General features: G+C 42.5%; 1 protein-coding gene across 1 annotated transcript; it reads right to left on the reverse strand.

Annotated features, from left to right (window-relative positions):
* Positions 1-6,264: 6,264 nt before the first annotated feature.
* LOC115511505 (tripartite motif-containing protein 60-like) lies at positions 6,265-7,680 on the reverse strand. The gene has a single exon (XM_030311887.1). The coding sequence runs from the start codon at positions 7,678-7,680 to the stop codon at positions 6,265-6,267; it is 1,416 nt and encodes a 471-aa protein (XP_030167747.1).
* Positions 7,681-14,586: the final 6,906 nt, after the last annotated feature.

Raw genomic sequence — 14,586 nt, forward strand, 5'->3', positions numbered from 1 at the left:
CTGAGGAAGATTATAGTTTTGTGATTCTTGTTGAAAATATTGCTGGTTCTCTAATGTTTGCTCTTTTAGATTAAGGAAACTTTCTCTTAAGATATCTATGATATACAGAAATGTCATAAAGTATTCATTTGTAAACTGAAGCATTTATCTTTTCGCTCTACATAACTTCCCTGAAATTCAAAAACTCTCAGTGAGTATTCTTTCTTTCATGGCAATTACAATTGTTTGCATAAGTTCATTAAGAATCTGTTCATCTTGTACCAGGTCACCATTGGAAATACTGGTTATTTTACCAAGGCTTTGACAGGAATGTCATATTTGAGAGTGACATTCATAGACTCAGATATGAGCAGACAGCTTTAAGGAACTAAGGTTGGCTTTATGAAACATGGAGCCATAAAGCCCCTTGGAAATGCTGGCCTGATACCTTGCTTACAGACTTCCCAGCAGCCTCACCAGGTGAGTAAAGAAGGTCACTTCCTGGCAGTTGCAGGAACCTCAGGATATCTTGGGGACCTCATAAACAGGAATTCACCCAATTCTACAGGTATTGCAGGCCTGTCTGATGGCAAGTATTTCGCTTGGCTTCTGGCCTCGAGAGGCTACTAAAAGTTCAACCCGGAGATTCCTTATAAAAGGTTCCAGGAAAGCAAACTTTAAAAGACCCTCATGATCAATCGCTATTCTTGCTGAGCTTATGTAAATGATGAGACCAGGTTTGTTAAAACTGGACTTGTTCAACTGAGGGTTGATGGGGGGGTGGGAGGGAGGGGAGGGTGGGTGACGGGCATTCAAGAGGGCACCTTTTGGGATGAGCACTGGGTGTTGTAGGGAAACTAATTTGACAAATTTCATATAATAAAAAAAAAAAAGACTGGACTTGCTCTACAAGGATTCACCCCCAGGATTCCACCTACACCCACGTCAACCAAAGAGGGGCTAAATGGGACTGTGGAGAATGTGTGGACTAGATCTCTTGGCCCTGGGTGAGATTTCTCTGTAGTCACCTACTATCTGGGGGACCTGGGGAATGTTATATAATATCCTCATCTCTAATATCCTCACCTCTACTCAGGTAAACAAAGTATAAATCTCCACTTCAATCATTTCAATAGTCAAAAATCTATTGAAAGAACTTGGTATTTTTTGGCTTAAACCACAGACATTTCTGACAGCACTGAATTCATAATATATCAAAATTTTCTTTTCACTTGAGTTTCTCAACTGGAAGCTATATCCAACTCTGTACATAGTAGATGGGATTTGGACTAGATTAAATTTACTCTGAGGACCCTGCCAACTTGGAAAACTAATTTTTCACATAATGCACAGAATGAAATTGGAGATCAGGAATTCAGTGTGAGAAAAAGCTGAGAAACACACACATACACACAATACTCTCTGAAGTGAATGGTGAGCTACCAAGTAGTGAGTACTTGTTAGGACAGGATCCTGAGAAGAGGGCATGGAGCTTTTTCTTTGAAGCTGTTACTGATATCTCAAGGAGGCCAAAAGGCTGAGAAGTGACCTCCATGTTGGATCACCTCACTCACCACTGCCACAACACCAGAGTCTGTACCATGATTTTTCTTTCAACTCTGATGTTGCAGATTAATGTGCATTTTGGAGACCTGCATTCCCCACAGGTCTATAATCTCCATGTTATCCCCACGATGACTGTATCTCCAAGTATCTCCTAAGTCCTAGGCTAGAGCTGTTGAATGACTAAGCTTGGCCAAGTTTCTGGGCCTCCCTTAAGAACTTAGTGACTTTGGGCAACCTGCTTATACTCTCTGCACATCTGTAAGCAGACGGTGAGATTAAGGAAGATCAAGTTTATACAGGACCTGAGTACTAGGGATCCTGGCCCCATAGCTCTCATCCCTCCACTCCCCACCTATTCACAAGCCACCCCTCACTAAGATGCTGGAAAGGATTCCACACTGGGCTTCGGATCAGCACCTCTGGAGGCTTTGTCACACAGATATCGGGAACCTCTAGGACTGGCTGGGATCATGGTGTCTGTATTTTTAGCAGTATTTATATGACCTAGGACAAGGGTCACTGAATAAATAAACCATAACACAAGAATGGTTCTTAAAGTAACCTGAATCCAGGGGCAGCTGGGTGGCTCAGTCAGTTAAGCATCGAGTCTTGGTTTTGGCTCAGGTCATTATCTCCCAGTTCATGAGTTCAAGCCTGGCCTCGGGCTCTGCACTGTCTGTTCAGAGCCTGCTTAGGATTTTCTCTCTCTCCCTCTCTCTGTCTCTGCCCCTCCCCCACCCCCACTTGTCTCTCTCTCTCTCAAAATAAATAAACTTTAAAAAAGAAAACCTGAATCCAAGTTTGCTTTTCCTTAAGGTTTGATCTTAGGCACTATACAGAAGAGGCATCAGGATGCCACCAGTCTTACCATGCTCCAGCCTCCTGTACCTACGTTATACCATCTCTGGGCTTACCTGGAGCAGGTGACTATGGGAGGTCTGTGAGGCTGGTCTCTAAAAGAGTTCTCAGAAGACAGTTTTGCAAGAGATTGCTGGGTCAGTGATGTGACCATTGCATATATGTATATATCCTACTAGCAAGGTGGAGTCATGGAGACCCCACCCACCAAAAAGTGGTGGGTCCTCCCTCCAAGAGGGGGGCAAGGTCTGGCCCAGGTGCCACCCTGGATAGAGGTAGGGAGATTATTACCTGTGATTAAATCAAGCCAGCAGGGACAATGTTAATTACATAGTCTAATTTGAATGTTTATTTATTTTTGAGAGAGACAGAGACAGAGTGTCAGCAGGGAGGGGCAGAGAGAGAGGGAGACACAGGATCTGAAGCAGGCTCCAGGCTCTGAGCTGTCAGCACAGAGCCTGACATAGGGCTTGAACTCACAAACCATGAGATCATGACCTGAGCTGAAGTTGGCGCTCAACCAGCTAAGCCAGCCAGGCGTCTCTAATTCTTCAACAAGTAACATTAAGAAATATTAAGAAAGAAAGAAAAAAAAAGAAATATTAAGAAAGAACCTGCTATGCTCCAGGAAGAGCATGTAGGCCAATGTAGATAGAGAGGAGAGATTGTTGAACAGGAAAGTCTGGTAAAATTACTCTCTCCCACCACCAAAGCCTCTAAGGACTCCCATTTATTTCACAGAGTAAAACACCTCAAATGGCCTATGTGACCCTACCAAGGCTGGTTTTTCTCCCTTTTCCCCACAACTCACCTCTCTGACCTCACTTAGACTCTCCTTGCACTCATTCTACTCCACTAACAGGCTTCAGTGTTGGCCCAGGTCCCTTCTGCCAATCCCTTCTCCGTAACATTTGCTCCAGCCGGTCTCTCTGCAATGCTCCACCACTGCTCTTCCCTCATCCAGAGTTCTGCTCTGATTCCATGTTCTCTAGAATGCCTACACAGGGGTGCCTGGGTGGCTCAGTCTGTTAGGCGACCAACTTCAGCTCAGGTCATGATCTTGTGGTTTGTGAGTTCGAGTGCAGCATCAGGCCGTACTGACAGCTCATAGCCTGAGGGCTGTTCCGGATTCTGTGTCTCCCTCTCTCTCCTCCCCTGCTCCTGCTCTTTCTCTTTCCTTCAAAAATAACATTAAAGAAAAAATTTTAAATTTTTTTTTTCAACGTTTATTTATTTTTGGGACAGAGAGAGACAGAGCATGAACGGGGGAGGAGCAGAGAGAGAGGGAGACAGTGAATCGGAAACAGGCTCCAGGCTCTGAGCCATCAGCCCAGAGCCCGACGCGGGGCTCGAACTCACGGACCGCGAGATCGTGACCTGGCTGAAGTCGGACGCTTAACCGACTGCGCCACCCAGGCGCCCCAAAGAAAAAATTTTAAATACCTACGCCGACCACCCAACTTCAGGTAGCTAACCCTCCCCCACCCACAGTACTCCCATGCTCTGTACCTACCCATCGAGCTTTATTAGCTTCTACCTTGCTTTATCAATGCTTTATATTTATTATTTGATTATCTGTTTCTTCTACTCTAGGAAGTACACTGCTCAAGGATAGGAATCTTAGTTTGTCTCACCTCGTACAATTTCGAATTGAAGATATCCATGATGGTTAATTTTATGTGTCACTTTGCTGGGCCTCAGTGCCAAATATGTGGTCAAACATTATTCTGGATGTTTCTCTGAGGGTGTTTTTGGATGAGACTGACATTTAAATTGGTGGACTTTTTAATGTGGGAGAGTCTCATTCAGTCTATTGAAGGGTGAATAGAGCAAAAGTCTGACCTACCGTGAGCCAAGAAAGAATTCTATCATGGGATGACCTTTGTACTTGAACTGCAGCATAGAATCTTCCCTGATCTCCAGGTTGCTGGTTTTAAAATCTGCCATGCCGGTGGTCATAGATTTGCCAGTCTCCATAATCATTTAAGCCAAGTCCTTAAGATAAATCTTTCTCTAAAAATACACATCTGTTTGGTTATTTCCCTGGAGAATCCTGACCAAGTATCTCACCACTCAGCAAAATAAACGGACAAAGCTCAAAACACTAGGAATAGGGGTGCCCAGGTGGCTCAGTCAGTCGAGTATCCAACTCTTGATTTCGGCTCAGGTCATGATCTCACGGTTCGTTGAGTTTGAGTCCCACATCGGGCACTGAGCTGGAGGTGCGGAGCCTGCCTGAGATCCTCTCTCTCCTTTGCTCTATGCACCCCTTAAAATAAATGAACTTAAAAAAAAAAAAACAACAACTAGGAATAAAAAAGGTCTTTAAAAATCATAAAACAATGGTAGCCAAAGTATCAAGAATCAGATGGTATGAGACTTCTCAAAAACAATAGTATGTTTTGAAAATTAGGTTATATGACTTCAAATGTAGCCATGTATATTTGGCTTAACTGTCACCTCAACATAGGTAGAATAAAATCGTTTTGAAATGTGCCAAATCACCCAAATTTTAAAACATAGAGAGGATGACACCCCAAATTTAAAGATAAAACAAGCAGGGAGACATGGGATTAAACCAAGGAATTCTAGAACAGAGGGCAATTCCCAGGATAGTGGGGAAAGAGATAGCTATACACATAGGCTACTTTGTTCAGATTGCAACATGAGATGCAGAATCATGTTCACTGGGACATAGATTACCTATGATCTATATAAATATGTGTAGGGAAAGGGCTTTTAAAGAGCAAAATCTCAGTATCTATAGTAATCAGTCATTTGTGTCAACTGGTAACAAACACAGTAAAGAAGAGAAGGGAGCCTGGGTATCCTAGTCAGTTAGACATCTGACTTTTGATATTGGCTCAGGTCATCATCTCATGGTCTTGGGATTAGGGCTTCTGGGATCAGGGCTCTAAGCTGCATGCTGGGCATGAAGTCTGCTTGGGATTCTTGCTCTCCTTCTCTCTCTCTGCCCCTCCTCTGCTGGCACTTACTCTCTTACACAAAAATAAATAAGTAAATTTAAAAGAAGAAGAAAGAAAGAAAGAAAGAAAGAAAGAAAGAAAGAAAGAAAGAAGAGGAGAATATGATTATTAAGAATTATGGAAGTAGGGACGCTTGGGTGGCTCAGTTGGTTAAGCATCCAACTTAGGCTCAGGTCATGATCTCAGTTTGTGAGCTCAAGCCCTACCTGGGGCTCTGTGCTGATAGGTCAGAGCCTGGAGCCTGCTCCGGATTCCGTGTCTCCTTCTCTCTGCCCTCCCCCCACTTGTGCTCTGTCTCTATCAAAAATAATAAATGTAAAAAAAAAAAAAAAAAAAAAAAAGAAAGTAACTTATTTAACTGTAAAGGAATGACTATAATTAAAAGACATGTTGGGGCACCTGAGTGGCTCCGTCTGTTAGGCATCTGACTTCTGCTCAGGTCATGATCTCACAGTTTGTGGGTTCAAGCCCCACATCAGGCTCTGTGCTGACAGCTCGGAGCCTGGAGCCTGCTTCAGATTCTGTATCTCCCTCTCTCTCTGCCCCTCCCCTGCTCGCACTCTGTCTCTCTCTCTCTCAAAAATAAACATTAAAAAGTAAAAAATAAAGACATCTTATTATAGGTAATTTCAACAGAAATATTTTATTAAATTTGTTAAGTAGCATAATCCTCAAATACTTTATCTTAGAAACTAAAAGCATCTATAAACATCTATAAAATTGGTGTTACTCTCATGTTTTATAGTTGCTTAAAATGAAGGAGAAAAATCTCTTCTGGTTTTCAGCGGTAAACCACAAGAATCCAGAATTGCTGAGACTAAATTTACTAGTTATCCCTAGATACTGAAACAGCATTGTTTCTTTCCCAGGTACTTCATCTTTCATCATCTGTTACTGAAGAGATTTGAAGAGGTTCAGAATCTATTCCAACATAGAAATAGGGACAAACAGCTTCTGTAAAAGAATCATTAAAAGTATAGAGAAGAGATCTATCATTCATATTGTAAAAGGAAACCTCACCCAACTCATAGTCCAAAAAAATGCCAATCTTAGTGGGTCTTACTGTGGGCAGAAGCTGGCTTCTCTTAGGACCCAACATAACATAAATGCTTTCAATATATCTCCCAATTGCCCAGAACCCACCCTCAGCTACTGGCTGATTCCGCCAATTCCTAGGAAAACAGTCTTGACACACTCCCAAGGTCCATTTAGGCTTGTTTCCCACTATGACCTCCCAGTAATGCCGGCCAGAACTAAATCTCTTAGAGCCCAGGACAGCAGGGCAGAGGTAAAATCTCCTTGGGTTATAACAAAGGTATTTTCTTCTCTTTCCATAATGCACAGTTTTTCTATCCTCAGAGACAATAAGCCGAGGGTGTGCTGTTTCAAGATCTAGAATCACATCTACTTGAAATGGCTTGATAATTTTGCCCAAGCCAGAGTATTGGGGAGGAAGGCTAAGTCCGTATTTCTTTAATCGGAATAAAAAGAGCTCAGGACGTTTTAGGTTTTGATACCTGTGGTAGATACCTTTCACATGTGTCAGTAATTCCAGTTCCGATTGCCCACACTTGCACTCTACCTCCTTCAGCAGATGTTTTAATGTGGAAACATGATCTGAAAATGTTATACGGTTGGTATTTAGTTTCGTTAAAATGTCCATCTCTTCATCTTTCATCTGCCTAAGAAGAGCCTCTTGCTGATTTTGCAGAAACAGTCGAAGTTGCTCAAATTCAGAAATGATTTCTTCTCTCCTATACTCTACCTTCTTTTTCAGTTCCACAATTTTGCTGGCTTGCAGAGAAATCACTTTTTCAACTCGTTCCACATTGTTCTGCAAGGGCTCAATGCTATATTCTAGAATTTTCCGGTGATAAGAGGCAGCTTTCTTAATGGGGCAAATGTAGTGTTTCTGGTGTTGAACAGAGAGGCTGCACTGTGTACATAAAACCTCTAGGTCCTTCCCGCAAAAAAGGGTCAGAAACTGATTGTGTTTCTCACACACGGAATATTCTTCCTGCCTTTTTCTCTTGCTCCTTCTGACCTGCAGTAGTTTAGCAATTTCAGTCAAATTACTGAGCTGGCGGTTGCTCCGTAAGTTTTTGTTACGAAAGCAAAAACGGCAGACAGGACAGGGGAAGGTATCTTCTAGATCCTTCCACATCATGTTGATGCAGGAGCGACAGAAGTTGTGCCCACAGTTTATAGTCACTGGGTCTTTCAAGTAGTCCAGACAGATGGGGCAGTTAGACTCTTCCTGGAGGTGTACCAGGGCTGTTACAAACTCCATTGAGCAGAGAATGAAGGTGGTGGGTAAGAATGTTCTGCTTGGCAAGGCCTGCTGTAGGCTCAAGACCCAGCGAGTAGATCTCCCCCAGACCTCGAAGCTTTAGGTTCCACTGGCCCAGCTTCTGATGGCAGCCACTGAAGTCTTGCGTAGTGTCCTGTCCCGTAGCTTGAGGGCAAGCAAGATTCACTGTTTGCAGCTCTCTCACGGATTAACTCACCTAAATTTAAGATTAATGACTTTCTTCTTCAACAAAGTAGCCACGGGTCCAAGCAAGCAACCATTCATTCCTATGAGTGAGGAAAGTTTTCAATTATAAAATCTCCTAGATGTGCTATCACAATATAATAATTAATTTAGGCAAGAATCATCAATAACTGCAAAAACTATTATGAGAAATTTCCTGGGTAATGATATATTCACAAAAATCTCAAAATATCACTGTTAACAATTATATGAAAAATAAGTGCCTTTACAATGCAGAATCCTAAAGAATACCTCCTGACCAATGAAGGGATAAACTGATGGCCTGCAATGAGAAAAACATCACTTACAGAGTATTTATGCTCCCCCTGCAAAAAAAGAAAAAGCAATTCCTAAATTTAATCACAAAGATACAATCACTAAAATCCAAACCACAGAACGTTCCACAAGTCCATGGTCTTAAACTATATACAATGGCACTGAAGTTTCTTCTACGTTAAGAAACTAAAGAAACAAGTTAAATTTGTGATCTTAGCTTTCTAGAGTCTAGCTAGACATATACATTGCTCTAAAGTGGACAGAGCATGGCAAAAATATGAATAGGGACTATTCATTAGACAACAGTAGCAAAAATCAAACTTCCTGAATTCAACAATTGCCTCATAGCTACATAAGAAGATATCCTACTCTTAGCAAATATGTACTTTAGTACTGAAGGAGTTGTGATCTTTGAATGTTACTCTTAAATATGACTTAAAAAAAGTGGTGGACCTGGGTGGCTCAATCAGTTGAGCATCCAACTCTTCATTTCGGGTCAGGTTATGATCCCAGGGTTGTCGGATCGAGCCCCGTGTCGGGCTCCACTCTGAGTGTGGAGCCTGCTTAAGATTCTCTCTCCTTCTGCCTTTCCCCCCTTGCACTTTCTAAAAAAGAAAAAAAAAAATGTGGGTGTCACAGTTTTGGTATCATGTGGGTGATGGGTGTGTCTATAATAAGGCAGCATGAAAGACACTCATTAGTGATGGAATGGGTTCTATAACTTGATTGTGGTGGCCACTATGTGAGTCTACATGTGGTAAGTGGCATAAAACTAGACAGTCCTTTGACCAAGATCAAATTCCTGGTTTTGATACAGTATTTGGAAACATGGGAATGTGGATGATAGATACATGAAACCTCTCTGTACTGTTTCTCAAAATTCCTGTGAATCTATTATTATTCTAAAGTGTTAAAGTTTTAGAAAAATCACCTTCAGGCTCATCCGGATGTTTAAATCAAAGGGAAGTTGTGTAGTTCATTTTGTAAAGCACTGGGACATATAATAATCACTTATATCCCTTGCTTTTTATACTCATTGATTTTCCTGTATATTATTTGTGCATCATCTGCCACCTTTTAAGATATATGGACCTAGTACAGAAGCTTACCCTAGCCCAAGCTGTGTTCAGCTCAAGAGGATTATGGTACTACCCTTCTACCTGGTCAGCCTGCTTCCATTCTTGCATTCTGCATCCATTCGCAATTCAAGTAATAAGAACTTTCTTTGAATATACAACTCCTAACATCTCTTTCTAGTGCTTAAAATCTTCCAGCTTCTGAATGCACTTTAAATCCTCAACATGGTGGGGGCGCCTGGGTAGTTCAGTTGGTTAAGCATCTGACTTTGGCTCAGGTCATGATTTCACGGTTTGTGAGTTTGAGCCCTGAATCAAGATCTCTACCTTCAGCATAGAGCCTGCTTCAGATCCTCTGTCTCCCTCTCTTTCTGCCCCTTCCTTGCTTGCTCTCTCTCTCAAAAAAAAATAAACTTAAAAAAAACTCTAAAAAAAATCCTCAACATGGTATGCAGAGCGCTGTAGGAGACCAAGAACATGGTTTTTTTTTTTTTTTTTATGTTTATTTATTTTTGAGAGACAGAGAAAGATAGAGCATGAGCATGGGAGGGGCAGAGAGAGGAGGAGACAATTTGAAGCAGGCTTCAGGCTCTGTCAGCACAGAGCCTGATGTGGGGCTCGAACCCACGAACCGCGAGATCATGACCTGAGCCGAAATCATACGGTTAACCGACTGAGCCATCCAGGCGCCCCAAGAACATGTTTGCTATAAAAGTGGATCCCCCAGGGGTGCCTGGGTGGCTCAGTCGGTTGGGCGGCCGACTTTGGCTCAGGTCATGATCTCGCGGTCCGTGAGTTCGTGCTCCACGTCGGGCTCTGTGCTGACAGCTCAGAGCCTGGAGCCTGTTTCGGATTCTGTGTCTCCCTCTCGCTGACCCTCCCCTGTTCATGCTCTGTCTCTCTCTGTCTCAAAAATAAATAAAAAACGTTAAAAAAAATTTATAAAAGTGGATCCCCCAAACTCAGGGTTCTTTGGCTGTGTCACAAACCCACAGTGTACACAGCATCCAGCTGGTGAGACTTGGGAGAGATGGGAAACTGACACCAACCTGATGCTCATGCTATTGGCTGTGCCAGTAGTAACTGAGTCCTGTCTCTGACCCAGGAGTTGTGTCATCTGGCAGCAACCATGAAACATCAACAGGCTAACTTATTAGTTTCAAGTAGGGTAAAATGCTGAGCCTTGACACTTGAGAGTTAAAATCTTCAATTACAGCTGTGAAACTTAAATTTATGAGAATTGAACAGGCTTATCCAAAGTCATAATATTAAATGCTATCAACTACTAGCATACTAAGCCATTAAGCACACTACACTTTTCTGGGTGACATAAGAAATATATATTTGGCCTTTGTCCCAGGTTCCTGACATAGGGCTCTTAACACCCTTGGACTCACCCCATAGTGATAAGGATGCACTCTGTATGCTGATGAGCTGAGTGATGGCTAAGGACCCCTAGATAGCTGCAGAAGGGGGCAGGCCACCAAAAAGATCCAGGGATGATTAGTGGGTCAGAACCATCAGCCCTATCCTGTATCCTCCTGAGGAGAGGCACAGATGAGATCGAGGTAATCACCCAAGGCCAGTGATTTAATCAACCATGTAAATGTAATGAGACCTAGATAAAAACCGGGTTGGAGAATACATCTAAGCGCATGGGGGTGGCAGGCACTGCCTGACCAGAACAGATGCTCAGTAAGTGCTATTGTGCAGAAAAGAGTGATCATAATAGGCCTAAGACTGCTTGCTGTCCTTAGAAGGGCCTGCTTGCAAGGTTGGCCCTGGGCTTCTATCTGAGAACTTGGATTTTGGAAGGGTTCCCATCCTTTTCTGATAACAATGGCTCACCGAGCCTAAAGTATCAGTGTAACTAATGTGGTTTATGCTAGCTACCAGCATTCCTTCTGATAATCTGGAAATTTGATACATCCTAAGCAGAGGCTGACCTCATGACCTGTTCCCAAAGAAAAAATAAGCATCTAAGAGCTTCCCTGATAGACAATTCACACGTTATCATAACTTGTTGCTAAAGGAATTAAATGAGTCCTATGTGACTTAACTGGGTAAGAACTGTTGGCTGTTTGCCATGGTCTCCTCCAGACTTCAACTCATGCACCTTTTTCCTTTCGCTGATTTTGCTTTGTATCCATTCACTATAATCAGTCATAGCTGTGAGTACATTTTACTCTGAGCCCGGAGTCCTTGTAGCAATGTCTGAATGTAGGGTAGTCTCGGGAACCCATAGACATAAGTATTATTAGAAAATCTTATAAAGTTTCAAAGTGAAGAAAGCTCTTAGAAATCTGACCCAACTGCCTAGATATTTATTATATCATGTAATCTATTAAAGTATATACTATAACACTGTCTTAGTCTAAAAACCACTATATATCTTATTGTTATTGTTAATATATCTTATTATTGTTTCCCCTTTAATGAGTAAAAAAGATGCTAACTGCTCATGGTGGTTCGGCAGAGAAAGTTTGAATAGATTCTAATTGTTTTAAATGTTTATTTATTTATTTTGAGAGAGAGAGCAAGCGCATGTGTGAGCGGGGGAGAGGTAGACAGAGAGGGAGAGAGAGAATCCCAAGCAGGCTCCATGCTGTTAGAAAAGAGCCCAATACAGGGCTTGATCTCATGACCAAGAAATCTTGACTTGAGCTGAAATCAAGAGTGAGATGCTTAACCAGGTGATCCACCCAGGCGCCCCAGATTCTAATTTTGAAGCAGCAAGGTATTATTACATTAAAAAAATTTTTTTATTATATTGCGATTGGAGGATAGCATGATATGTCATTCAAAAATATGCCTCTTTGGCATAAGGATGCCAAATCATAAGGATGATTTTGAGCTGATTATTTGGAGAAATAGCAGACACAGAAGCTCTGAAAACAGACCAGAAGCTACCCTTTTGAAAGGGCAATTTACCATAGAATGGGGGCCTGTGCCAAGAAGAGAACTATTACTAGACAACTTTTTCACCTGGGCGGGGCAAACTTCATTTACCAGATACTTTCTCTTTTCACTGTCCTATGAATTGCCTTCCTCCCCTTTGAAGCCTTAGACCTATATCTCTTTCCTTAGTTCAGGATGAGCTGCCCACTTACACTCACGCTACCTTTTTTGAGTCTCATATCTTTGTGAATCTCCCTTATGTACAGATGGAGTACATAATTAAATTATTTTCTCCTGTTAATTTGCCTTTTATTACAGATGGGGTTTCAGCTAAGAACCTAGAGGGGTAGAGGGATAATTACTTTTCCTCTCCCACACAATAAAAAGAAACATAAAGTAGTGATAATGTGTCTTCAAATTTTTCTGATATTCCAGTCTAACTTTTCATGAATAACACTGTCACGATGAGAATCCCTAATCTTTGTTTAAAATTCCGTATTTTGGGGCACCTGGCTGGCTCAGTCAGTTAAGTGTCAGACTTCGGCCCAAGTTTGGCCCAGGCAATGACCTCATGGTTCGTCAGTTTGAGCCCCACATTGGGTTCTCTACTGTCAGTACAGAGCCTGCTTCGGATCCTCTGCCCCTTCCTCGCTTTCTCTCTCTCTCCCTCTCAAAAATAATAAATATTAAAAAATAAATAAAATAAGAGTATTTCAGGGGTGCCTGGGTGGCTCAGTTAAGTGTTCAACTCTTGATTTTGGCTCAGGTCATAATCCCAGGGTCGTGGGATCCCAGAGCCCTGTGTCAGGCTTTGCACTGAGCATCATTAAGACAGCTTAGGATTCTCTATCTCCCTCTCTCTCTCTGCCCCTACCCCACTTACACTCATGCGTCCTCTCTCTCAAAATAAATAAACATTAAAAATAAATAAGTAAGTAAATAAAAAGAGTATTTCAGGGGCACCCGGGTGGCTCACTCGGTTGAGAGGCCGACTCTTGATCTTGGCTCAGGTCATGATCTCACAGTTCATGGGACTGAGCCGCGAGTAAGGCTTTACACTGATATGCGAGCCTACTTGGGATTCTCTCTCCCTCTTTCTCTGCCCCTTCCCCACTCATGCTTTCGCTCTCTCAAAAATAAACATGAAAAAAAGGTTTTTTTTTCCCCCTGTGAGCACAAGCGGGGGAGACAGAGGGAGACACAGAATCTGAAGCAGGCTCCAAACTGTCAGCACAGAGCCTGACTCGGGGCTGGAACCCACGTACCGTGAGGTCATGACCTGAGCCGAAGTCGAACCCCTAACCCACGGAGCCACCCAGGCACCCCTGAAAAAAAAAATTTAAGAGTATTTCATTTAACGTTTATTTTTGAAGGGGAGAGAGACAGAAGGTGAGTGGAGGAGGGGCAGAGAGAGAGGAAAATACTGAATCAGAAGCAGCCTCCAGGCTCTGAGCTGTCAGTCAGCCCAGAGCCTGGCACAGGCTCTAATTCTCTAATTCTTGTGGCTGGGCTGACTGACAGCTCAGAGCCTGGCACAGGGCTCAAACTCATGATCCGTGAGATCATGACCTGAGCTTAAGTCGGTAAGCGGATTTCATTTAAAATAAAAAGGAGGTGGGTGGTGTTCCTGCACAGATCTAGATTCCCAGTGGGTCCTCCCCTTTCCACATACTTATGTACTCTAACTCCCCTTCCAGACTCAAGCCATGAGATGAAATAAACACCTTTGGGGGCCATCTTCCCAGTGCAAGCTACAAACAGCCTGCTATTGTGACTACTGCCTTCTACTCTATCCCTTCAATCAGTTCCATAACTCTACAGCAAGCCTCTTTCATTACTTGTATGAATAATAAGACTTAGAGGGCACCAACATCTGGGGCATACTCTCATTTCCTGGCTCCACACATCTTTCGGTCATAACACAGATCATACTTGTGGTTTTACATTCTTTTTTTTGTTAATGACATGGGAGCCTATAGTTCATGGTCTGAATTCTTCTCTATTTTTTCTCAAAGCTGTATTACCTTCTCTAATTCTTGTGGCTGCTGAAAAATATTGGCTAGTATGAACTCAATAAAAAAAAAAAAAGTTAGGCTAATAAACTAAATTTGTAGTAGATCCTCAGCTCTCAAGATTTGATCCCTGCGACTTGAAATGATGTTTAACATACCAGAGCCTCACCTTACAGTTAAGAAAAAGGAAAATTCCGTACCCACAAGGCCTACAAATGAGGAGCAAAGGATGACACTGACTACGTCAGGGAGGTGCTGGCACTGTGGGTTGGAGGTTCTTACCTTCACACCCCAACAATCCTTCTTTGGAGATCACGTGGCCACTTTGCAAACTTGAAAACTGTCGTCCTGATAAAAATCTCATGTAACGCAGTCATACCACCTCCGTTACGACTACATGG

The sequence above is a fragment of the Lynx canadensis genome, chromosome B1 (genome assembly GCF_007474595.2).
Source record: "Lynx canadensis isolate LIC74 chromosome B1, mLynCan4.pri.v2, whole genome shotgun sequence".
Classification (NCBI taxonomy): Eukaryota; Metazoa; Chordata; class Mammalia; order Carnivora; family Felidae; genus Lynx; species Lynx canadensis.